The 26,893-nt window shown below is 36.4% G+C and overlaps 1 protein-coding gene across 2 annotated transcripts in view; it reads right to left on the bottom strand.

Annotated features, from left to right (window-relative positions):
- LOC148954988 (ecdysone-induced protein 78C-like) overlaps nucleotides 1-26,209 on the bottom strand; it is a 199,551-nt gene extending 173,342 nt beyond the window's left edge. The window contains exons 1-2 of one of the 2 annotated variants that reach the window (XM_089099588.1): nucleotides 26,034-26,209; nucleotides 11,679-11,758 (exon numbers count right to left, since the gene is read on the bottom strand). In XM_089099588.1, the coding sequence (XP_088955714.1) occupies nucleotides 11,679-11,758; nucleotides 26,034-26,209 (256 nt within the window). The remainder of the gene's footprint in view (nucleotides 1-11,678; nucleotides 11,759-26,033) is intronic. The other variant, XM_089099597.1, reaches the window with a different exon arrangement.
- Nucleotides 26,210-26,893: the final 684 nt, after the last annotated feature.

The raw sequence follows: 26,893 nt of genomic DNA, 5'->3' as shown, positions 1-26,893 counted from the left end.
ACTGTCCTGCTGAAAGGTATATAATTTCCTGAACTTTAAACTGCTTGGAACAAAATGGCTATCTCAAAATTTTGATTGGATATGTTTGGGAAAATGGTGGGCGTGGAAGGGGTGTTAGTGGCCTTCCAATCATTTTTGACTATTAAAAAGGGCACTAGTCATTTCAATTTCCAATCGAATGAGCCCTTTTTGAAGTTTCTACGACAACGCGTTCTATAAAAACCTTATATGCCCCCTGGGCATAACTTACAACCCTTGACCTGTGGGCTGTGGGGGAGTGTCCTCCTCAAAAACATAATTTATATCTTGAAATCAACAACGCTGAACAAAGTGGCTATCTAAAACAATTGATTGGATGTGTTTGGGGAAAAGGTGGACGAGAGAGGGGGCTTAGTTGCCCTCAAATCACTTTCAGCTATTAAAAAGGGCACTAGACCTTCGAATTTCCAATCGAATGAACCATTTTTCAAGTTTTGATGACACAAATTTCAATAAAAACTTATATGCCCCCAGGGCGCAACTTATAACCCTTGCCCTGAAGACTGTGGGGGGAGTGTCCTGTTAAAAGGTAAAATCTCCCGAAACTTTAAACTGCGTTGAACTAAATGGCTATCTCAAAATTTTGATTGGATGTGTTTGGGGAAATGGTGGACGTGGAAGGGGTGTTAGTTGCCTTCCAATTACTTTCGACAATTAAAAGGGGCACTAGCCATTTCAATTTATAATCGAATGAGCCCTTTTTGAAGTTTCTACGACAACGCATTCTATAAGAACCTTATATGCCCCCAGGGCATAACTTACAACCCTTGCCCTGAGGGCTGTGAGAGGATTGTCATCCTCAAAGACTTAATTTACAGAACTTAAAACTACATTGAATAAAATGGATATCTCAAAATTTTGATTGGATGTGTTTGGGGAAATGGTGGGCGTGAGAGGGGGGTTAGTTGCCATCCAATAACTTTAGACTATTAAAAAGGGCACACGCCACTCCAATTTCCAATAGAATGAGCTCTTTTCGAAATTTCTACGACAACTTCTTCGATACGAAGTACCCTGCTCTAAAGGAAAAAAATAAATAATACATTGTGCCAACGTCGTTCTTATATGCCATCAGGGCATAACTTAAAACCCTTGTCCCGAGGGTTGTGGGGGAGTGTCCTCCTCAAAAACATATTTTCTATCTGGAAACCAACTACGCTGAAGAAAATTGCTACCTCAAAATTTTTTTGGATGTGTTTGGGGAAATGATGGGCGTGGGGGGGGGGCTAGTTGCGTTCAATCCCATTCGATGAGTAAAAAGGGCACTAGCCTTTTGAATTTCCAATCGAATGAGCCTTTTTTGAAGTTTCTACGACAATACCTTCTATAAAATTCTTATATGCCCCCAGGGCATAACTTACAACCCTTGCCCTGAAGGTTGTGGGGGAATATCCTCCTCAAAAACATAATTTCTATTTTAAAATCAACTACGCTGAACAAAATGGCTATCTCAAAATTTTGATTGAATGTATTTTGGGAAATGATGGCGTGGGGGGGGGGTCTAGTTGTCCTCCAATCACTTTCGACTATTAAAAAGGGCACTAGCCACTCCATTTTCTAATCGAATGAGCCCTTTTCGAAGTTTCTACGACAACTCCTTCGATACGAAGTGCTTGGGTATGGAAAAAAAAAAATACATTGTGCCAACGTCGTTCTTTACTTAGGCAGCGCTATTGCGCTGCCTATGATATTGGTTATTGGGAAGTATACAGATATCTTACGAGAGGGGGGGATTTTCGGAATGAGAGGTTACGCGGGAGAGAATTTCCAAGAAGGAATTTTTCGTGGGGATGGGAATTTTCCATGGAGGGGAAGCAGGATTTCCCGGCATTATTTAAAAAACTATTAGAAATTAAATATGAAAAAACAAGTCTTGTTCAGCTGAAAGTAAGGAGCAACACTAAAACTTAAAACAAGCAGAAATTATTATGGGTATGAGGGGGGTTGTCCCCTTCTCAATACTTTGCTCTTTAAGCTATAGTTTTTTTTTAATTTAAGAAGTGCCTGGGTATGGAAAAAAAATAATAATACATTGTGCCAACGCCGTTCTTTACTTAGGCAGCGCTATTGCGCTTCCTATGATATTGGTTATTGGGAAGTATACAGATATCTTACGAGAGGGGGGGATTTTCGGAATGAGAGGTTACGTGGGAGAGAATTTCCAAGAAGGAATTTTTCGTGGGGGATGGGAATTTTCCATGGAGGGGAAGCAGGATTTCCCGGCATTATTTAAAAAACTATTAGAAATTAAATATGAAAAAACAAATCTTGTTCAGCTGAAAGTAAGGAGCAACACTAAAACTTAAAACAAGCAGAAATTATTATGGGTATGAGGGGGGTTGCCCCCTTCTCAATACTTTGCTCTTTAAGCTATAGTTTTTTTTTAATTTAAAAAAGTTTATTATTCTAATTAAACGGCTCTTGTGTTTCAGGAGTCATTCTTAAATAATTGGTAAAAAAAGTCAAACTTTAGCGCAAAGAGCATGGTATTGAGAAGGGGACAACCCCCCTCATGTACGTAAAAAATTTCTGCTCGTTTTAAGTTTTAATGTTGCTCCTTACTTTCAGTTGAAGAACTGTTTTTTTATTTAATAAATCCAGGATGGAAATAGGGCATATCTGCAATGTCTTAGGAACAGCTAAGGGTATAAACTTGAAACTCTTAGGGCCAATACTCCTATTACTACTACTGCCCTGCAACTAGTTGCGACTGCGACTGTGACCACTTGCAACTGCCACTACTTCTACTTGCGACTACTTTCAGGAAATGTTGAGAGGAATATTGAACAAAATCAAAACATGCTACGTGTATGCTGGTGGTCAACAGGGCACATCAGCAATATCTCAAGAACAGTTAAGGGTATTAAAATACAAGTTTTAGAACATGCTCGGGTTATACTCAAAACGAATCGGAGGATAGCCAGGCCCTTCTCCACTTGCCCTCTTAAGAGGTTTTCTCCTCAACAACGATCGAAATTTTGGAAAAAAATTGTTTTGCTCAAAATAGTCAAAAGGTCTAGTAGCTATGCTTCTGGGGGTGCCAAGCCTCTCATAGCCCTGGGATAAGGGTTGTAAATTATGCAGTTCGTTCATTGTGTACATACAGGGTTTGTCACTAAGAAAAGGATTGATTCTTTGTGTCTCTGAAAATAGCTAAGGGTGCTAAGATGAAAATTCAGGGACGTTGGGAGGATGCTGAATTAAATCAAAATACACTTTTTGTATTCAGCCTAGCAACAGGGGGAATCTGCAATATCTTAGGAACAAGTAAGGGTATTAACTTAAAACTTTCAGGGCCGAAACTTTTTAACTCAGTTGCTCTGCCGCATTATTTGTACATAGCACCGCTTTGGAAAATGTTTACTAAAACAGATAAGTCGGAACTACGTTCATTTTTCTTTTGCTTCGCAAAATATCTTTTATGTTTCCCCCCATGGACTCACAACTCTTATCTAGTTAGAAAATTCAGCTAAGCTGATCCTGTTATTTCTGTTGCAAAGCAAGTCTCTGTATAATATGCGTTTTTCGAAGCTGAACCATCCTAGGTCTCCAATGCTATTACATTGATTTTTGGAAGTATTTGATGTGCTCTGTATTTGTTTTTGTTTAATTGCATTTTTTTTATACTCCATCTTTCTTTTTTTTTTGTATGACTGGTTTTCAAATAAACAATATTAATTATTGCTACTGCTGCATTGACCGCAGCTGCGACTACTTGCGACTTCGATTATTTGCAACTCCGACTATGACTACTTGCGACTAACCATACGTCTGTCTACTCTGCGAGTTTGAATGCGACTACTTGTGACTGCCACTAAGACTGTGAATACTTGCTACTGCACTACTTGAGACTGAGACGACTTATGACTGTGACTGCAGATACGAATACAACTCGACTGCTACTGCGGCTACTTGCGACTCTGACTACTTGCAACAGTGACTGCAACTACTGGTCACTGCAAGTGCGACAACTTGCTACTAAGAATACGACAACTCGTGAGTGTGACTGTTACTACTTGTGACTCTGACTTCTGTTAGTGCTGCTGCTACTACTGTGCTTCAGGTTGTGACTGCAAATACCACTGCAACTTCTACTTTTATAACTAGAACTAATGAGTTGAGCCAAAAGGGTTTAACTGCATCCTGCTTTTCAAAATGGCATAATTCATTCAGGTTGTCAAAAAGGCTTATTTACAATATCTCACGAATAGATAAAATTATTGAGTTGAAAATTTCAGGCAATATTAAGGGGAATGTTGCACAAAAAAACTATATGTATCAGGTTGTCAAAACGGCATATCTTCAGTGTTTCAAGAACAGTAAGGGAATACTACCAAGTAGAAACGTTCAGAGAATGTTGAGTGAGATGTTGAACTTAAAGACACTGTGTTCACCCTAGCTACGGGAATAGCTGCAATAGCTCAGAAACAGCTAAGACTATTAAGTTGAAAATTTCAATAAATGTCGACTATGATGTTGAACCAAATCAAAAGACACCATATGCATTCTAGTTGTCAAAATGGTAGGTCTGCAATATCGAAGGAATAGCTAAGGGTATGAAGTTGAAAATTTCAGAAAACATTGGGGGGGGGACTGAAGTTTAGGTTCTGTACATTTCAAAAGATTTCTTTAAAGGGGGGGGGGGAGGGAAGGCTGAAATTATAAACATAATTTTAAAGTCGTGATGTCTAGATTTTTCAAGGGGGAATTCATTTGACAGGATTTACATGGAATTCCACGAAGAACTCCCTCCGTCGAAACGCTTGGATATACTCTGGGCCTAATTAAATGAGGGTCTAAAGACAGAATTCGGTAAGTCTAGCCATTGCTTCATAAATGTGGACCACTGCCTTTCCTTTAGTTTGAAGCATTTGGATTTGCTGATTAGATAAGCGAACTTGAGAAGGATAAGCGAACTTCCACACCAAACTAAATACTACTACTACTACTACGACTACTACTACTAACTCACTGCAGAACCAAGCTACCTCAGGCCAACACAGCTGTGCACGTTCCTCCTCAATCCCGATTAATTCAAACCCCTCCCCCCTCTTTACACCCTCCCAAGAAATTCCTATTGTCCTTAAGATCTTTCCTTATGAAATCTTCCCGCCCCATTCGGAGATCATGGGCTTTTTGTTTGACCCTAGACAGTTGGCCGACAAAGACTATCTTTGGCAATCAGTAATCCTTTTCCGAAGAACGTGTCCCATTCATCTCAGCCTTTCTTTCATTATTCATTATACCCCTAGAAAGCAGGATTGAACCCCATTTTTCGTCCAGCTTACTTTTTGGGATAGGATTAGTCAGTCGAGCACCCAAAATAATCCGTAGGCAATATGTGTGGAAAGTTTCCGGTGAGTCCTCCTCTGTCTTTCGGAGCACCCCCGCTTCAGAACCATACTTGACCACTGTCATCACTGTCGCTTCCAATATCCGAATCTTGCTTCGTCAAATTATATTTCTATTCATCCAAACCTTTTTCAGCTGTGTAAAAGCATCCTGATCCTTGGCTATTCTACTTTTAACATCTTCACTGCACTCACACGTCTTTACTAATAATATTACCTACATAAGTGAAACTGTCCACTTGATTGAACTTCTCGTTACCCAAAATCACCTCTTCGCCTTAACTTATTCCTAGTCGTAGCAACTTAGTTGTCTTAACATTAATTCTCAAACCTATTCTAACACCCTGAACTCTCAAAACCTCTTAAATTTCATTCATTTTGTTAACATTTTCATCTAGGATGCTTAAATCATCAGCATAATCTAAGTCTAGGAGGGTTTTACTTCCCCATCTGATTCCGTGCTCTCCCATTACCTTTGTTGGGCTCCTTAGAACAGAGTCCATCAAAATTATCCATATAAATGGGGATAGGACGTAACCCTGTTTAACTCTTGATTTAGTACGAAGCAGCTACTAACTTATTTTCCTACCTTAACTGCAGCAATATTTTTCTCTTATATAGCACTAATCCCTTTAATGTGTTTATTAATTTTAAAAAAACAAAGTTTTTCTGAAGGAAGTAAAGAGCGAAGTTGAAAGTAAAACGAACAAAAAATATTGCTTCAGAGCCTATCTAACATGGTTCTAGACGTTTAGTCCCCCCCCGGAAAATACACCCCCCCTGCAGAAAATAACCCCCGGAAAATATCCCCCTGGAAGATACCCCCGCGGAAAATACACCCCCCGCGGAGAATACCCCCCGGTAAATACCCCCGTGGAAAATTAGGCTTTCCAAATTTAAGAAATGTATTTGAGTTTTATTTTGTTAATTTCCGTAGGGGGAAGTTTACGCTGTGTAAAATTTGAGAACACACCAGTTTTTTTGTTAGTTTCTTCGTTACTTTAGAAATAAATTTGGGCTATAGATTTGCACATTAGGGGGGGGGCTAAAGTATAGCGGGTCTACATGCAAAATGTGTTTGGTATAATTATATAGAAAAAACATTTAACACTTGGAAAAAACACTTAAATGAAACATTACATTTACTTAAACTGTCTTTTTTTTATATTTAACAAAATTTCCACATGCCTCGCTATTCTTTTGTAATTTTTTAATGGACATATACCTAGAAGGAATTGTTTTCTAACTTCAAACTATCCAAATACTTTACCCCCCCCTTCTATATGCAAATATATAGCCCAAATTATATATTTCTCATATATTTTGTCACTTCTCTTTGTCTTGTCTCGCGCTAAGCTGAAAAAAAACTAGCGAAGAAACCGGGTTTGTTCTTGTTCTTGAAAAACAAAAAAAAATCCCAGTATAAAGTAAATGTAATGTTTCATTTAAGTATTTTTCCAAGTGTTAATTGTTTTTTTTTTCAATGACCGTTTTTCCATGTACTAAGTACTCTTATTAGGTTAATGTAGTGTTTTATTTAAGTGTTTTATGATGAGAGGCAAACAAACTTTGATCAGCGATCATCATAAAACACTTAAACTAAACACTACATTAACCTAACAAGAGTACTTAGTACTTGGAAACACGGTCATTGAAAAAAAAACACTTAACACTTGGAAAAAAAACTTAAATGAAACTTTACATTTACTTTACACTGGGATTTTAGTTTTTTTTTTTAAAGTTAACAAAATTTCCAGATACTTCGCTAATTTTTTTTATTTTTTGTGCCCAAATACCTAGAAAGAATTGTATTCTGACTTTATCAGAAAACACTGTCCAAATACTTAACCCCCGGGTAAATACCCCCACTCCGTGGAAAAGAAGGCTTTCCCAAATTGAGAATTTTATTTGAGTTTTACTTTTTCTATTTCCGTAGGGGGAAGGAGTTTTGGTACTTGTGTATTATGGGCAACTCACTCAAGTCTACGCTGCGTAAAACTCGAGAACAAAACTGGTTTCTTCACTAGTTTTTTTTTTCAGCTTAGCGCGAGACAAGACAAAGAGAAGTGACAGAATATATGGGAAATATATAATTTGGGCTATATATTTGCATATAGAGGGGGGGGGTAAAGTATTTGGATAGTTTGAAGTCAGAAAACAATTCTTTCCTGGTATATGGCCACTAAAAAAATTAGAGAGGAATAGCAAGGTATCTGGAAATTTTGTTAACTACAAAAAAAAATAATAATAATAAAAAATCCCAGTATAAAGTAAATGTAATGTTTTATTTAAGTGTTTTTTTTTCCAATTGTTAAATTTTTTTTCAATGACAGTTTTTCCAAGCATTAAGTACTATTATTAGGTTAATATCGTGATTCATTTAAGTGTTTTATGATGATCGCTGATCAAAGTTTATGTTATTTGTGCCTTTCATTTATGTTGTTTTACTGTGTTCATCGCTGTATATTTGGCTTTAAAATACACTTATTTATCTATCTATCTAACATGCAGAATAATTGTAGGCCTACCAAACACATTTTACATGCAGACCCGCTATACTTTACCCCCCCCCCCCATAGTGTGCAAATCTATAGCCCAAATTTATTTCTAAAGTAACGAAGAAACTAACGAAAAAACCGGTGTGTTCTTGAATTTCACACAGCGTAAACTTGAGTGAGTGGCGCATAATACACAAATACCGTAATTCCTTCCCTACGGAAATTAAAAAGATAAAAAGTCAAATAAAATTCTCAAATTTGGAAAGCCTTATTTTCAACGGAGGGGGGGACATTTTCCAGGGGGGGGTATTTTCCGGGGGTATCTTCCAGAGGGTATTTTCCAGGGGCGTATTTTCCGCGGGGGGGGGTATTTTCTGTGGGGGGTATTTTCCGCGGGGGTAGTTTCCACGGGAGGGGGGGTATTTTCCGGGGGTAATCACCGGGGGGTAAACGCCGGCCACCGTTTGTTAGATTTATAGGAAACTAGCGCCTTATTGAAAACACAATATAATATAGTTTTGGTACAGTAAAACAACCCGATCAAGGAACATTTTTACTGTATGAAAAAAAAGAATCTTAAAACAGTTGCATTTTAGAATAGTACCGGATTTCCGGAGTTCAAATTATGTTTATTTGTTCTTCATTTCGTTTAATACTAAAGCATGTTTTTTTACAATTTAAAATTATACTTTACTCACCATTGATATTATAACTGGTGAGACCAAGATGTTACCTGAAAAATCAATCCTTTATTTTTGTATGCTGTTCAACGACTTTGTACTAATTAGAATAATATTTACTTTTATACTTAAGTTTTTAAAATAATTTTAATTATATACTGAAAGTTACTGATATCACAGCTGCTTATACTATGAAAAACATTATAGATTAGTTTGTTCTTGTCCGGCTTTGTGCTCGCTTTTGACTTCCAAATCAATATTCTTGTTCTTTATATTTGGCTTCTGTGTTTTCAGTAAAGCCCTAGTTTCCTATAATCATACAAACACAGTGAAATATCGTTGGTTTATTTGCAATAGTTTTATCGATATATGTTAGATAGGGTGTCAAGCAATAATTTTTGTTCGTTTTAAGTTTCAAACTCGCTCTTTACTTCTTTCAGAAAAACTTTGTTCTTTTAATTTAATCTTTGTCTGTTTTAATTAAAATTAACCTTTGCAAAATTGCATCAATCTTTTTATCATAGGTAAGCAAAGGCTATAATAGAATCTGGTTTCTTATATTACGACAAATTGAAACTTCTCTTTGGCTCTCAATGAGAGAATTATTTAAGGGTACAAAGCGGCTTTCAGATGTCAACTAGGTCATTGAGGGTGGATATGTATTGTTTTCGTGATCTGTTATCTTTAATTTCAAGCTGGTATTTAAAGAGCGTAAATAAGATTTCAAAAGTTATTAAGGCTAGCCTATATTACTGGGGTTTTCTAAAGTACTTAAAGCTATTAATAAATACTTCAGCTCTGACAGTAAATCCTAAATTATACTCTGGGAGGATGTTACTGAATCACCCCCTACTCTACGAAAAAGCGAAAATTATCGTAATTCTAGTTGAATGACTCTAAAAATTCATTAAAAATTGTTTTGAGCTAGATTAAAGAAAACCTCTGGAACAAATTTATCACCTCAATTGTACCCGGGGGTGATGTTCTGAATCTCCCCCCCCTCCCCCAAAAAAACTCTACCAAAAATAGAAAAGTTTTGGGTTTCATTTCCAGATAAAGTTTCTTTGGGGCTGTTTGGAATTTTAAGGATCTGATTAGCATCTTGTTTGAGGAGAGTTATAATTTTTTTTTTTTTTATGGATGTTGCAGATAAAAGTTCAATTATTTGTGAAATATTGTCCTATATGATATTTATACAGATGTTGGAAAACAGAAGGACGTTAAGAGAAGTTTTGATGTATAGTTAATATAATTTGCCAAAATTTGTGCGATCATTATTGTAATTTTTCTGCCACTCTTCTCTCCCTATGAGTTCCTGGTAACTGGCTAGCACTGGTAGAAAAAAAAGAAGAAAAAAAGAGACAAATCAGCACTACCAATGCGAAAAAGAGATTTTTCTTGTTGTTCAAGGTGGAAGACTGTAAGGGGTTTCAGGCTTTTTTTTCGAAACCACCATAAACTTGTTTTCGCAATAAACTTTTACTTTTACCGAAATAATAGTTACCATTCCTGAATCAGTGTCAAATGATAATTTTTTCTTATTAGGCAGTTTTTTTCAAAACTCATTTTTCAACTTTTGATTACTATGGGCTGTGGTTCACTCTTTACTAGGTCGTAGCTACTGCTGCAACCATACAAGAAACGATATATTAGATCCTTATACAGCGAAGTGACATAGTCAATTTGGGAACATGGTTAACATGGGAGTTTAGTCTTCACACTTTCTTGCTTTCTTTACAGGGGTATCCAGGATTTCTCAAAAACTTGAGCCAGGAATCACTTTACTGTCAGATTCTGACCTTTCCACTTAACTGAAGTGCTTCTGCATGTAGATTCTTTTTATAAAGTTTGACCCATCCCCTCTATTTTGATACACAAAACTAGCTGATCACCGTTTTTTTAACTATATGAAAACTCAAGTAGGTTCCCTTATTATTTCCTTGAATTTTAATGATCTTGAATACCTTTTTGAAAGGACTAAGGTCCTGAAATTCGTCAAAAAAAGACGAATACTATGACATATTAATATTGTGGTATTTTTTTGTTGCTCTAACACCCCCTTTGCCGCCAGAGAAGTCCCAAATATTTATTCAGCCTCTAAGTAAAATCCAGACTAGTTATGTAGTTGCCTTTGAAACAATAAACAATATTTTCATTAAAGTATCAAATGATAGGATATGGCCGAAAATAGCTGAGTAAAGTATCAAACGATAGGATATGACCGAAAATAGCTGAGAAAAGTATCAAACGATAGGATATGGCCGAAAATAGCTGAGTAAAGTATCAAACGATAGGATATGGCCAAAAATAGCCGAGTAAAGTACCAAACGATAGGATATGGCGGAAAATAGCTGAGTAAAGTATCAAACGATAGGATATGGCCGAAAATAGCTGAGTAAAGTATCAAACCATAAGATATGGCAGAAAATAGCTGATTTAAGTATCAAACGACAGGATATGACCGAAAACAGCTGAGTAAAGTATCAAACGATAGGATATGGCGGAAAATAGCTGAGTAAAGTATCAAACGATAGGATATGGCCAAAAATAGCTGAGTTACGTATCAAACGATAGGATATGGCCGAAAATAGCTGAGTAAAGTATCAAACGATAGGATATGGCAGAAAATAGCTGAGTAAAGTATCAAACGATAGGATATGGCCGAAAATAGCTGAGTAATGTATCAAACGATAGGATATGGCCGAAAATAGCTGAATAAAGTACCAAACGATAGGGTATGGCGGAAAATAGCTGAGTAAAGTATCAAACGATAGGATATGGTGGAAAATAGCTGAGTAAAGTATCAAACGATAGGATATGGCCGAAAATAGCTGAGTAAAGTATCAAACGATAGGATATGGCTGAAATAGCTGACTAAAGTATCGAACGATAGGATATGGCAGAAAATAGCTGAGTAAAGTATCAAATGATAGGATATGGCCGAAAATAGCCGAGTAAAGTATCAAACGATAGGATATGGCCGAAAATAGCTGAGTAAAGTATCAAACGAATAGTTGAGATAATAGACATCAAATAAAAATTTCAACTTTTTTTTCTGTTTTGTCATTGAAATAGTACAAAAATTGTATAATAAATTAAATGCTCCTTACCTGTGGATTTGGAGTTTATGTAAATTGTTAGAAATTCTGTCATTTTCCTCGATCCTCTCTCGGAATTACATTTTTCTTGCCTGTAAAAAAATCAACTCTATTAGCACTTTTTTCTGAATAATAATAAAAAATTTCCGCTTGTTTAATACATTTCTGGCGAATTAGTTACTATTAAATTGCATGTTTTCTTTTTAAAAAAGAGTCTCGCTCTATCATTCATTTACAAATTTTTTGGTGAATTAGTTGTGAAGTGCCTCCTGTCCTGGTCCTTCGTGAGAAGTTGCATTTCATAAGAAACATCTTTGTTTTTTGAATAGGTTAAACCCTCTTATTGTGAGCATATCCAATATCTACAGTACGCAGAGAAGAAAAAACAAATTATCATATACATGTTTTGTCGAAGTAATCTAATGTTTAAATCGTTTTGTGTCCCACCCCCATCCAGTTCAGTTTTCAGCGGGGCTTGGGTGCATGAGACCCCTTTGTTTGGTATTGGAAGATTCTGTTGGGAAAGGAGAAACTTTGGTTGTTAGTGCATAGGATATTAGTAATGCATTTGGTTTATTGGTTCATTCCCAGGCTATGTTGGAGCTGATCAGACGTGGAGCTACAACTAATCTTGTCGGTCCCTTGTTTCATATGTATCGCTACCTAAAGGTGGCAATAAGGTTTAACTTCCAACCCATCCCCATCCTTTCTCCCATACCCTTTTCTACCTTACGTTATAAACAATTTTTATTCCCTTTTTTACAAATAAAATCAACCAAAATCACAACCCGTAAGTTTGCCAAAAATTTAAACTGTTTTGTATATATTATTTTTTCATTTTTGAATATTTGGTTATTTTATTTGCTACCCTTTTTATCTTTTTATATTATGACCTATAAAATATTTTATAATTATGACCTATATTTATTACTTTTGTATTTTCTGACTGTTACCTGTTGTGTTTTCGTTACAGTTGTAACTATGTGTTGTTATTGTATTATTTTGTTATTGTATTTTTTTTTACTGAGAAATGTGAATTCGGCCCACTAGGGTTTGTGATAATTCTTTTGCCAATAAATATCTATCTATCTATCTATCTATCTAAAGGTGCGCCTATAAATTGAGGAGTCAATCGTCCCAGTTGATATCCCTGTGTATATAAGCGATAAACAGGGCACAATTACGTCACCAACTGTGTATAATAGTCCTACACTGCTAGTTCAGGATAAAATATCAATTTTGTGTGTTGTAAAAACGACGAACGTGTCAGCGTTAAGTTATGATGATGACCTGCTAAACTTGAGTCGGTCAGTGCATAGTCTAGAGGAGAGTTTTAATGCAATTTCGAGTGAATTTAGAAAGATCGAATCGAACCTGAACGATGGGAAATCCCAAATTCATTTGTTTAACTGCCGGTCTGACCTGGCTCCAGCTTCAGTGAATCTTGGTGAAAACTTGATCGCTTCATGTTAAGAGCTTATTTATCTAGAACTACATATTGGATATTCAATATCTTCAACAAGACTGTTATCGGCTGCTAGAAATGGAAAGAAAATCTTGACGGCTTATGCTTCTTTAGTGCTGTCGTAAATGAATATGAGAAAAAAAGCTCCTCGTAAAACGTAAAATGCCGTAACTCTTCCCCTTAACTCCGTTCACAGTTATTTTGATTGCAAGTGATAAGAAGTATATTAGAAAGCTACTTTTCCGTTACGCGAAATTTCTTCTGAGTCTTTCGATATGGTCCCTTAGCATTGCATTAAAACAATTTTATGGAGTCTTCGACCCAATTATGCAGCTTGTTAATTTGCATGTAAAGTTGTCGTCGAAAGAGAATTACCACCCTTAGAGTGGCTTACTCTTTTGAAAAGTGTTTGATTGAAATTTCTCCTAAACGTTCCCTAAAAGTTTTCATTTAATACCCTTAGCGTCATTAGTTGCAGTAACCGTAGTGGTAGTATTAGTAGTATACACATAATTCCTTCTGGCTAGTTTAAAATCCGCCACAACTTACCCTTAAAGATCTAACCTAATAATGTAAGTTGTTCTTGAGATCTTACTTTATCACCTCTTTGAAAACTTACATATTCTCAGTTCTTTTTGATTTAGTTCAACATCCGCCTCAATATTTCTTGAAAGCTTCACCTTGATACCCTTAGCTTGTGTAGTTCCAACAGTCGTAGTAACAATATTAGCACTGGTAGCAGTATCCGTAGAGCACCTTTGGTTTCTTCGACATCCCCTTCAACACCCGATTAAATTTTCAACTTAATATCAACCGTTCCTGAAGCATTACTGATGCGTCCACTTGACAACCTATTTTGGGCACAATGTGCTCCGATTTAATTCAATACAGTTTCAATATTCCACAATTTTTTCGTCTTAAATACCCTTAGCCTTAGTAGTAGTAGTAGTATTACGAACAGTAATAATTGCAGTAGTAGAATTAATAATAGTAGCCTTACCTATAGTGGCAGTAGTAGTAGTGGAAGTAGTAATAATAGTAGCAGTAGTATGAGCAGAAACAGTATCAATAGGGTGCAAATATTATCTTTTGGTTAGCTCAACACCCCCCATAACAAGCTCTACAAGTTTCAACTTCACACACCAAACTGTTTCTAAAATACCATTGATACGCCCTTTTGACAGCCTGCATACAGAAGGCGTGTTATGATTCAGTTTACCCCCCCCCCCCTCAAAATTCCCTAAAAATTTAGGGATTTTTTTTTATTCTTCATACCCTTAGACATAGTTGTAATAGTAGTCACAGCAGTAGTATTAGTATTAATAGTAGTAATATTAATAATAATAGCACTAGTACTAGTAGCCGCAGTAGTATTATATATTACCTTTTGGTCAGTTCTACGTCCCTCTCATCATATCCTGGAAGTTCCAACTTAATGCAATAAGCCGTTGCTATGACATCTCCTTTGATAACCTGATATGCCCTTTTGATAAGCTGTTTATTCATATACTTCTTGATATTTTTATCTTAATGCTCTTAGCCTTAAAATTAGTTTATAGAAGAAGTAGTTGCTGTAGCAGCGGTAGAAGTATTAGTAGTAGTCCTAGTAAATGTAGTAGTGGTAGTGGCGGTAATATTAGTAGTAGTGTGTACATATTGCCTTTTGGTCAATTGATCTTCCCCTTTAAGGATTATCTGAAGGTACGAACTGAATATCCAAATCCATTCTTGAGATACGCTCTTTGACAGTGTGTTTTCTGTTTTCTCGAAAAAATTTGTTTTCTTTAATTTAATTTCTGATTGTTTTCAGATCATGACGGGAAATCCGCTTCCCCCTCCATAGAAAGTTTCCTCCAAAAAATCTCCCCAGCGAAAAGTTCCCCCTGCAGCGTAATACTTCCCCCGGAAAATTTCCCTCGGATGGTTCCCTCCTCGCATAGGAACAATTTCTACGGAACATTCTCTCCACGTGTAAAATTGAGCAGCCAAAGAGGACAAATAAAAATAATTTCCATATGTGAATTCTGGAAAATTTTTCCCGTGTAAAACTTCCCCTAGAAATATCCTACATAAGCTTTCCTCTCCGTGGAAAATCCCCCCCCCCCTGCAGAAAATTTCCCTCCAAAAATTCTCGTATATTTACTGATAACAAATACTATATGTAAACAATGGGCTAATTCAATAGCTTACATCCCTTTTCCCAAGGGGTTTGGAGGGTCATGTCCTACCCAGAGGCATAGTCATTGGACCTTTCATTTATGCTTAACCAAATGGTTATTTCAAAGTTTTGATCGAATGTCTTTGAAAAAAGGGCATAGAAAGGGGGTTAGTTGCCCTCCAATCTTTTTGGCCACTTAAAAAAGGCACTGTGACTTGTAATTTCCTTCGGAGTAACCAGAATTTGCACTTTACTGAAAATGAAATACGTAAAAAAATTATCACTTTTTTACTTTAATAAGTAAAAATTATTAAGACTTTAAGGAATAAATATCAATATACGTACACTAAAATGAAAATCCACGGTCATTTGTTTTCTTTTTTCAGTAAAGTGCAAATTCTGTCCTGGTCTTGAGAAGGCATGGGGTTTGTCAATTCTACTCATGTTAGTTTTTGCTTGTTTTGAGTTATACTGGATTATTTATTGTAATTTCTGTTCGTTTTAGGTTCCATTTTTTTTATTGATGGTGATTTGTGGTAGTTTTACGCTTGGAAGATTATTGAACTTTATTTCTGTTCATTTTTCGTTTAATTGAGCTCTACTTTTCTTTGACAAATTTGTTTTGTGGAAAAAGTTTTTTAAATTAATTTCCGTTCGTCTTTTATTGACATAGGAAAAACAAATATTTTATACCTTTTAGGGTTTTTTTCCATGAGAATCCATAGTTTAACTTACTATTTGTATGCTGGAGAAACTTTTTGAACAAATTTTAAATCCTAACATAAATAGTATTGTTTAATTTAGTTTTATACCTCCTTAAGTTGACCTGAAAAATAAAACTTAATATCATTCCCAACAAAGTCTATCTATGCGCTTTGACAACCTGGATAAACACACTCTTTTGACTTATTTAAATTGTAACAGTAGAAGAAGTAATAGTAGTAGCCCTGAAAGTTTTAACTTAATACCCCCAGTCGTTCTCGAGATATTGCTGAGGTGTAGCAACACTTAGTTTTAACCCTTTCATTCCGTAGGAAATCAGATGGTAACCGTTCCTTCCTGGTACCTAGTTTCTTTTGTAGTTCAGATACCGCTTTCGAATTTAATACCGTCAGATAGCACAAGTTCGACCCTCTGTGTTGCGTACTTTTTATTTTCCTAGATGGCTACGTAAGTCGTCAGCTGATCAGGGAAAACAGTAGTTTTTTTGCCATGCCTAAAAAGCGAAAATTAACTGATTTTGACAGTGATGATGAAAATGATGCAGGTGAGTCTTTTTAGTTTTTATTATCTTGTTTTGTTCCTTAAAGTCTTTACTTTTAGCCTGTATTTATACGAATCTTATTTAGTTTTATCTTCACCCTCCATTTCTGTAATTTTTTTTTACGGTTATGGTAACTTTACCATATGCTAACTTTAGGTTTTGAGACGGGTAGTTTTTGAAGATGCTCCTCATATACTATTTTGTTTTTACTTGTTAATTGTGCTCTATTTTCTTTCTTTTGCTTCATTTTTTTTTATTCGTGAAGCACTTCATTCTGATTGTTCTAATTTGACGAAGCAGAAGCACCCATGCACCCTTGGTCTCATCACAATATTCCTCTTCCAGAGACAACGAGCTTCTCTTGTTCCGGTGAAAACTCCAAACCAAGAAAAGAGGAAGAAAATGTTTTCAAGGAGAGGAGCAAACGTGTAAGAGAGAAGTTCACCCAAGAGCAAGCTGCAGAGATGTTTCTGCTACCAGACAGCAAATCTGAGATGGAAATCATGTCTGATGATGACGACGAGTCTGATCCATTATGGAATTCAGTCCAACCCCTGGTGCCAGTTTCACATATGCCACCCTACAGCCTGTTAAGCCGGTTGACGATCCTACAGAAGACTTACCTCTCAGCATGTTAAACTGTTTCGAAATTTTTATGGGTGTAGATGACCAATTTGATGCCGGAGAAGCCACTACATGCCCCACTACTGAAGCTCAACCGTCTCCCATCCAATCAACAAGCTCCTCACCTATTTCTTCTTCAACCGTCCCCACCGAATCAATGAAAAACCAAGATGCCACAAAAGAATACAAATGGCTACGAAAACAGACTGAGCCCCATGATATCACGTGGAAAGCTTCCCTCCCGAAAGCAACAGAGATTCACTTACCAATTGATATATTCAGAACCTTCATTACGGATAGCATCGTTGCTGGATTAGTTGACCAAACCAATCTGCATGCAACGAGGAAAACAAACGCTAGGATTTCCCTAAAGCTGACCCAGCATAAGATGAACTGATTCCTTGGAGTACTAAATAAAAAAAACAAGTTTTTTAAACTGAAAGTAAGGAGTGACATTAAAACTTAAAACGAACAGAAATTATTCCGTATATGAAAGGGGCTGTCCCCTCCTCAACGCCTCGCTCTTTTACGCTAAAGTTTTTTATTGTTTTAAAAAATAAAGTTGTGAGACAGAATCAAACTTTAGCGCGTAAAGAGCGAGGCGTTGAGGAGGGGACATCCCCTTTCATATACGGAATAATTTCTGTTCGTTTTAAGTTTTAATGTCGCTCCTTACTTTCAGTTTAAAAAACTTGTTTTTTTATCTAATTTCTGATCGTTTTTTAGTTAATGCAGTTTTTATTTTGGCTCGCCGTCATTGAATGAGTAAAACAATATTTGCATAAAAATTTTACTTTTCGTTTGCTAAATGGCTGTCTCTAAATTTGGTGCTGACGTAATTTACAAATTAACTTACGTAACGAACTTCTATATTCGTATATTTTTCTTCTGGAAAAAAAAATAAAAAGTTGCAGATTTTTCGCAGATATGAGCTTGAAACCTATGTAATAGTGTTTTCTGATGCGCTGAATCTGATGGTGTAATCTTCATTGAATTTTTTTCACTTGTAGGAGTTATGTCTCCCCACCTTAAAAAATCCTATGAATTTTCTCGGGCTCTCAGACAATGATGAGTAATGCGAAACTTAATAAAATTCATGTATCTGTAGGTAGAATTATAAGACAATTTCATTGATGCATTTATTGACATCAAAGTTCCGTTTTTAAAAGTTTCGATTACTATTGAGCCGTATCGCTTGTTTTTTTTTATTGTTTTTTTTTTGTTTTTATTACGCATATGTTATTACGTATATGAGGGGGTTCTCCCCTTAGTCAATACCACGCTCTTTACGTTAAAAGTTAAAAAAAATTTAATTCACAAACCCCTGAATCACAAAGGTCGTTTAATTAGAAAAGATAGCTCTTTTGAAAGCACAAAAAAAAACTGTAGCGTAAAGAGTGAGGTATTGACTTGGGGGCGAACCCCCTCATATACGTAATAATTTCTGTTCATTTTAAGTTCTAATGTTGATTCTTACTTTCAGTTGAAAAAACTTGTTTTTTAAAAATTTAATTTCTTATTGTTTTTTAAATAATGCTCGGAAATCCGGCGCCACCTTCATAGAAATGTCCCCTTACCCCAAAGAAACATCCTCCACGGAAAGATTCTCCTGAGTAACCCCCTCCTCCAGCCCCCCCCCCCACTAGAAAAAAATCCTTCCTGAAAACGTCTGTATACTTCCCAATAACCAATACAATACGTAAGCAATGGGCAAAGTTCATAACTTGCAGCCCTTCCCCTGGGAGCTATGGGGGATTAAGTCATCGTAAAAGACATATTTATTACATTTTCGACTATGCTGAACAAAATGGCTATCTCAAAATTTTAATTGGGGGGACTTTGAGAAAAAAATGAGCGTGGGAGGGGGCCTAGTTGCCCTCCATTTTTTTTGGTCACTTAAAAAGGGCACTAGAACTTTTAATTTTCGTTCGAATGAGCCCTCCCACGATATTCTAGGACCGCTGGCTCAATACGATCACCCCTGGGGAAAAGAAAAAACAAACAAAAAAAAAAACAAATAAACACGCACCCGTGATCTTTCTTCTGGCAAAAAATGCAAAATTCCACATTATTGTAGATAGGAGCTTGAAACCTCTACAGTAGGGTTCTCTGATACGCTGAATATGATGGTGTGAATTTCATTAAGGTTCTATAACTTTTAGGGGGTCTTTCCCCCTTTTTTCGAAAATCAGCCAAATTTTCCCAGGCGTGTAATTTTTGATGAGTAAGATTAAACTTGATGAAACTTATATATTTGAAGTCAGAATTAAAATCTGATTCTTTTGATGTATCTATTGGTACCAAAATTCCGTTTTTTAGAGTTTCGGTTACCATTGAGCCGGGTCGCTCCTTACTTACAGTTCGTTACCACGAACTGTTTGACAGATGCTGATGAGTATTGTAAACCTACCAGCTATGAGGATGTACTGGGAGCGCACTTTCCGATACACTCCAATCGCAGAGGCTATGAGCCGTGACAGATTTTTGATGATTCGGCAGTTTTTTCATATCAATGAAGATAGCTTAGCAGTGCCATCTGATCAAACTGGTCATGATAAGCTGCACAAAATCAGACCATTGTATGACGAGCTCAGAGAATATCTAAAAAGCATACCGCCAATTGAGAGACAAAGTGCAGACGAATAGATGATTCCCTACAAGGCTCGGCTAAGTTTCAAACAGTACTTGAAAGATAAGCCTCATTCATGGGGTGTCAAACTGTTTACGAGATCGGGCGTGAGTGGGATTGTCTATGACCTAGAAATCCACACAGGAAAAGGCTCGGTTCCGGTTAGTCCTGTGGGGCTGGGTGCTGACGTTGTCCTGAGACTGATCGAAAATATGCCATGGGGAATGAATTTCAAGCTGTACTTCAACAATTTTTACACATCTATTGACCTTATTCATGCCTTACGCACCAATCATGGGATTGAATCATATGGGATGATAAGGAATAATTGTATGAAAGGTTTAATTTTTGAAAGTGATGCATCTTTGAAAAAGAAAGGGTGTGGAAGCTATGATTATAGACTTGAGAGGCACACAGAAGTCTCCATTGTGAAGTGGTTTGACAACAAACCAGTGCATATGTCCTCATCATTCTGTGCCGTAGCTCCAGTCGACCAGTGGCAAAGGTGGGATGGACTTACTCGTAGCCATGTCAAGTTAGATCGCCCATGTGTTGTCTGTGAGTACAACAAGTCAATGGGTGGCGTATACTTGTCTGATATGCTTCTGGAGCTCTATCGCACTGACATACGGTACAAGAAATGGTACATGCAGATTGTGTATTATTTCCTTGACTTAGCTGTGAACAATGCTTGGCTTCTACATAGGCGAGAGTGCGAAGACCTGGCGAAGCAGCATAGGTCCTCGATATACTTCAAGATGGATATTTGCAGATCCTTGATAGTGTCAGGAGTTGTCAATAGTCCTCGTGCTGGTCGACCCTCTGTCAGTGCTCCTACAAAGTGAAAAACAAAAACTACAGAAGCAGGCATGCCGTCAGAATCGGTGCGATATGACACTGCTGGCCATCTACCCGACACAGTCGAAAAAGGACGCTGCCGGTACGAAAAATGTGCAAGGGGTACAACTAGCCGAGTTCTCTGCGGTAAATGTAAAGTTCGGTTGTGTCTGAATAGAGCCATAAACCGTTTTATGAACTTCCATATTAAGTGAAATAAGTCTTTTTTATCGTAAGGTGACCATATGGTAACCATTTCTATTTCAGTTTGTGAATGAAATAAATAATTGAAGTTGAACTTAAGTTGAAACGAAGCTTACGTTGATTATTATTGCAATGTTTCAGAATTTTTCAAGCACTCCTTCAATGTTCAGGTCTGAAAGGGTTAAGGCAAAGAGTAAAGAGCAAATCTTCCAAAATATTCAGTCTAAGATCCAGTGTAATCCAGTATTCAGTATAATTTATGGTCCTATGTCAATTCTAAATTCTTGGTCAACCTTCTTAAGACCATAGGCAATCGTGCCTTGTTTGCCTCTCATTACAGGCAATCTAACGGTCTTATGTCAATTTTAAATTCTTGGCTAGCATGGCTGAGACTCTAGGCAGACACAACTAACAAACAAGTATGTGACCAATAAGAGAGTCATGAACACTCCTGCCATTTACCCGTGCCCCAGCCATTTAAACATTTGCTTCTCAAATACTTGGATTATCTGTCTTGGCTTTTCTCTGTCTACAATTAGCCATGTCTTGATGCAACCTATTCAACATACTGCAAAATACTTAATAACTTTAATTCTTAAGGTGACCATATGGTAACCATTTTTATTTCAGTTTGTGAATGAAATAAATAATTGAAGTTGAAATTAAGTTGAAACGAAGGTTACGTTGATTATTATTGCAAGGTTTCAGAATTTTTCAAGCACTCCTTCAATGTTCAGGTCTGAAAGGGTTAAGGCATAATGGGCATATTGCCTAACTGTGGTGGGTTGATATACCCAATATCCCTAGAGACATAGTCACTGGACCGTTCTACTATACTGAACAAAATATACCTCTCAAATTTTTTTTTAATGTCTTTGGAAAATGAATTAACCTGGAAGGAGGGCTCCTTGCCCTTCAATCACTTTTGACTCTTAAAAAGGGCTCTGAAACTTTTAATTTCCAATTGAATTAGCTCCTAAAAAGTTCCAATAATATTTCTAGCTATTATAGAGCGTCGCTGCCTATGATATTGCTTATATGCCCTTTTGAAAACCTGCATTCATATAGTTTTTTCGTTTAATTGAAACTCCTCCTAAACGTTCCCTAAATGTTTCAACTTAATACCCTTACCGTCATTAGTCGCAGTAACTGGAGTGGTAGTATGAGCAGTATACACATAATTCCTTCGGGTTAGTTTAAAATCTGCCACAACTTACCCTTAAGGTCTAACTTAATAATATAAGCTGTTCTTGAGACATTACTTTGTCACCTCTTTGAAAATCTATATACTCACACTTCTTTTTGATTTAGTTTCAACATCCGCCTAAATATTTCTTGAAAGCTTCATCTTAATACCCTTAACTTATGTAGTTCCAACAATTGTAGTAACAGTATTAGCATTGGTAGCAGTATCCGCAGAGCAACTTTGGTTTAAGCACCTTTAACCCTCGATTGTATTTTCAACTTAATACCAACCGTTCCTGAAGCATTACTGATACGTCCGCTTGACAACCTGGGTGGGCTTAGCGTGTTCCGATTTAACTCAATACATTTTCAATATTCCACAAATTTTTCGTCTTAATACCCTTAGCTTTAGTAGTAGTAGTAGTATTACGAATAGTAATAATTGCAATAGCAGAATTGATAGTAGTATCCTTACCTATAGTGGCAGTAATAGTAGTGGAAGTAGTAATGATAGTAGCAGTAGTATGAGCAAAAGCAGTAGCAATAGGATGCAAATAATGTCTTTTGGTTAGCTCAACACCCCCCCCCCCCCTATAACAAGCCCTGCAAGTTTCAACTTCACATACCAAAATGTTTCTACGATATAACTGGTGCGCCCTTTTGACAACCTGCATACAGAAGGTGTGTTATGATTCAGTTTACCTTCCCCCCTCAAAATTCCCTGAAAATTTAGGAAATTTTTGTGATTCTTCATACCCTTAGACATAGTTGTAATAGCAGTCAGTAGTATTAATATATTGCCTTTTGATCAATTCAACGTCCCTCTCATTATGTCCAAGGAAGTTCTAACTTTATACCACAGTTTATAGAATTAGCACTATGATCATACCCTATCTCACCCATTATAAAAACCCGGACCAAGGTGCGAGTGCTCCAGAGAACGTTTTTGCAGATATAAACATAAGCAGCATTAGATCTTTTCACGGGTAGACAAGTCAGATTTCTCTTGGACATGAAACAAGTGGAAACCCGCTATTACAAATAATGCACTTTGTAACCATTTCTCATTGATTGACGGAAACAGACTAACCCGCTAATGTAGAAATAAGTGGGAGGAGCTTTTTGTTCGTACCGAGAATGAAGACCAGAAATGATCTGCGATAAACTTACTGGATAATTCTATAAACTGTGCTTTATACAATCAGCCGTTGCTTTGACATGTCCTTTGATAACCTGATATGCCCTTTTGATAACCTGTTTATTCATATACTTCTTGAAATTTTCATCTTAATGCTTTGAGCCTTACAAGTAGTTTATAGAAGTAGTAGAGTAAATGTAGCAGTGGTAGTGCCAGTAATATTAGTAGTAGTATGTACATATTTCCTTTTGGTAAATTGATCTTCCCCTTTAAGCTTTTTCTGAAACTACCAACTTAATACTCAAATCCATTCTTGAGGTACGCTTCTTTTGACAATGTGTATGAACACAGTGTTTTTGATTTAGTTCAAATTTCCCCTTGATATTGTAAATGTAGCAGTGTGGTGGTAGTAGCAGTAGAAGTAGCGTTCAAATATTACCTTTTAGGTCAATTGATCATATCCCTTATTATTTCCTGAAAGTTCTAAATTAATATACTCGGTCATTCCTGAGCCCTTTTGACAACTCGTATGCACGTAACGTGATTTGATTTCGTTCAACACTTCTACTCCTATTTGTAGTAATTGCTGTTCCTTTGAAGTTTGAGTTGATTATTCAGTTTAATTTCTACTTGTTTTGGGATTTATTTATCCCCGAAAAAATCCCGTTCCAGAATCAGACAGTTCGTAAGTTTCATCAAGTTTAGTCCTACCTTTCAAAAGTTACGCGCCTAAGAACATTTGCCTGATTTTCAAAAATAAAGGAAACGCCCCCTCAAAGCTATAAAAACTTAATGAAAATCACACCATCAGATTCTGCGTATCAGAGAACCCTACTGTAGAGGTTTCAAGTTCCTAACTAGAAAAATGGGGAATTTTGTATTTTTTGCCAGAAAAAAGATCACAGATGCGTGTTTATTTGTTTTTTTTTTCAGGGGTGATCGTATCGACCCATTGGTCCTAGAATATTTTGGAAGGACTCATTCGAAGTGAAATTAAAAGTTATAGTGCCCTTTTTAAGTGAACAAAAAAATGGAGGGCAACTAGACCCCCTCCCACGCTCATTTTTTCCCCAAAGTTACCCGATCAAAATTTTGATATAGCCATTTTGTTCAGCATGGTCGAAAATATAATAAATATGTCTTTTAGGATGACTTAACCCCCAGAAGTCCCCGGGGGAAGGGCTGAAAGTTATGAACTTTATCTGATGTTTACATATAGTATTGGTTGTTGGGAAGTATACAGACGTTTTCATGGGGGATTTCTTCTAGTTGTGGGGGGGGGGGTAGTCGGGGGTTATGTGGGAGGATCTTAGGAGGAGTTTTCATGGGGGAAGGGACATTCCTATGAAGGTGGCGCCGGATTCCCGGTATTATTTAAAAAAGGTTCAGAAATTAAAAAAAAAAGTTTTTCAACTGAAAGTAAGGAGCAACACCAAAACTTAAAATGAAAAGAAATTATTACGTATATGATCGGGTCCGCCCCCTAGTCAATACCTCGCTCTTTAAGCCAAAGATTTTTTAGTACTTTCATAAGAGCCTATTTATTCTAATTAACGGCCTTTGTGATTTAGGGATCATTTTTAAAGAATTGGAACAAAATTCGAACTTTAGCGTAAAGAGCGAGGTATCGACTTGGGGGTGAACCCCCTAATATACGTTTTAAAAATATATTAATGTAGAAGTTCGTTACGTAAGTTAATTCGTAAGTTACGTGTATTTATTACTAATAAAAACGTTCGTAAATAAAATTAAACAACTTTCGAGAAAGCCATTTAACCAAAAGTAAAATGAATATGCAAATTTTGTTTTAATTATTCATGTACGGTGAGCCAAAATAAAAAACCTGCAGTAATTCAAAACGTTCAAAATTTAAATTAAAAAAACAAGTTTTTTTTAACTGAAAGTAAGAACGACATTAAAAGTTAAAACGAACACAAATTATTCCGTCTATGAAAGGGGCTGTCTCCTCCTCAACGCCTTGCTCCGCTAAAATTTCAAAAATGTTAAATTTCCTCAACGCCTTGCTCAACGCTTACGCTAAAAATTTTTATTGTTTAAAAAGAAGTTGGAGAAAGAGTCTAACTTTAGCGTAAAGACCGAGGCGTTGAGGAGGGGACAGCCCCTTTCATATACAGAAAAATTTTTGTTCGTTTTAAGTTTTAATGTCGCTCCTTACTTTCAGTTAAAAGAAACTTGTTTTTTTACTTAATATTTATATCAGTGGCATTATCTTCATGTTTGATGTGATTATTTGTTTTAATTTCCGTTTGCTTTGGATTTTGGATATTCATTGCTAGCAATTTCTTGTTGTTTAGAATTCTGAATTTTAGAATTTTCAAGTATAATAGGATTTTATTTCTGCTTGTCTTAGGTTTTAATATGGCTTTTTACTTTTCTTTAAAAGCTCTTCTTTCAGAAAAAGTTTTTCAAAGTAATCACCACAAAAGTAACTGTGGAAATTTTTTAATAATTTTCGTAAATGAACTGAAGGGAAAAAAATTCTTTATGCAGCGCGCACACAGAGAAAAGAAGAGAGAGTGGGAGGGGCGAGAAAATGGTCCATATTAAGTTTTTTAACCTCTTAATTTTAATAAATCCTCCTCCTATTTGGGTTTTGGTTGATTATTTATTGGAGTGTTTTATCTGTGGGCGTTGGTTATTCCTACTGTTTTAAAACTTAGAAAGATATTTGACTTATAAGAAGGCCCAAGTTATAAAATACAAAGAAATGCATTCCAAAGTATAGCTTCAATCAAATACGTTTCAAAAGTATAGTAAATGAATATCTGGAAAACGTCGAATTTGAAAATTACGACCTTTCCTTGACAAGAAGACTTGAAATACGAAATTTTATTGAACCTACTTCAACATGTCTCCACTGCTAGCTTTATAAGCGTAACCTTCTCCGTGGCTGGGAGGGGAAGGTGGTGTATTCGGTGGCGTGAACATAGAGGAGGGCGAAGAACTATACCTTCCAATTTTATATTTCATTTCCTTTATCGCACACAATTTCATTTCACTTGTAATCCTTTTTGGCATAGTTGGTACAAACAACTAAACGAATCAAAACAGCCAGATATGACTTGACAGCATTTATCGATGATGCAATTTTCCTTGAAATATTTTGAGGGAAAAAAACCGTCATTTTAGATTTGACTGATAAGAAAATAAAAGCTTGTAAAATCTACATCGATACCACTTTATCTGTCACGTAGCATGCGACAGTGGATTTGACTCTTAGCACAACTAGTTTATGAGGGAAAACTCCGCCCCCTTAAATTAAGGGGAACAGAAATCTGTTCTGTCCCTTAATTCTGTTATATTCAAATCTCTGTCATTCGGTCAACATAATTAGGTCGCCCTATGTTCAAAGCAAGGAAGGTGATTAACACTATATCGAGAGCCACTAAGTTCATATTCTATCTAAATATAATTAACTTCCCTCATTATCCAGCAAATATTTAACGTGTTGATATTATACCCACCACGATGGCTCAGGCTCAGATGGTTCCGATCTTTCTTCTGGCAAAAAATACAAAATTTCACATTTTCAAACAGTTCGTGGTAACGAACTGTAAGTAAGGAGCGACCCGGCTCAATGGTAACCGAAACTCTAGAAAACGGGTTTTTGATACCAATAGATATATCAAAAGAAGCAGATTTCAATGCTGATTTCAAATATATAACTTTTATCAAGTTTACTGCTACCCATCAAATGTTACG

Source organism: Artemia sp. Qi Xiang Cuo, chromosome 2 (genome assembly GCF_049724085.1).
Source record: "Artemia sp. Qi Xiang Cuo chromosome 2, ASM4972408v1, whole genome shotgun sequence".
Lineage (NCBI taxonomy): Eukaryota > Metazoa > Arthropoda > Branchiopoda > Anostraca > Artemiidae > Artemia > Artemia sp. Qi Xiang Cuo.
The sequence above is the reverse complement of the archived record's forward strand: the minus strand, read 5'-3'. Positions and strand labels throughout refer to the sequence as shown.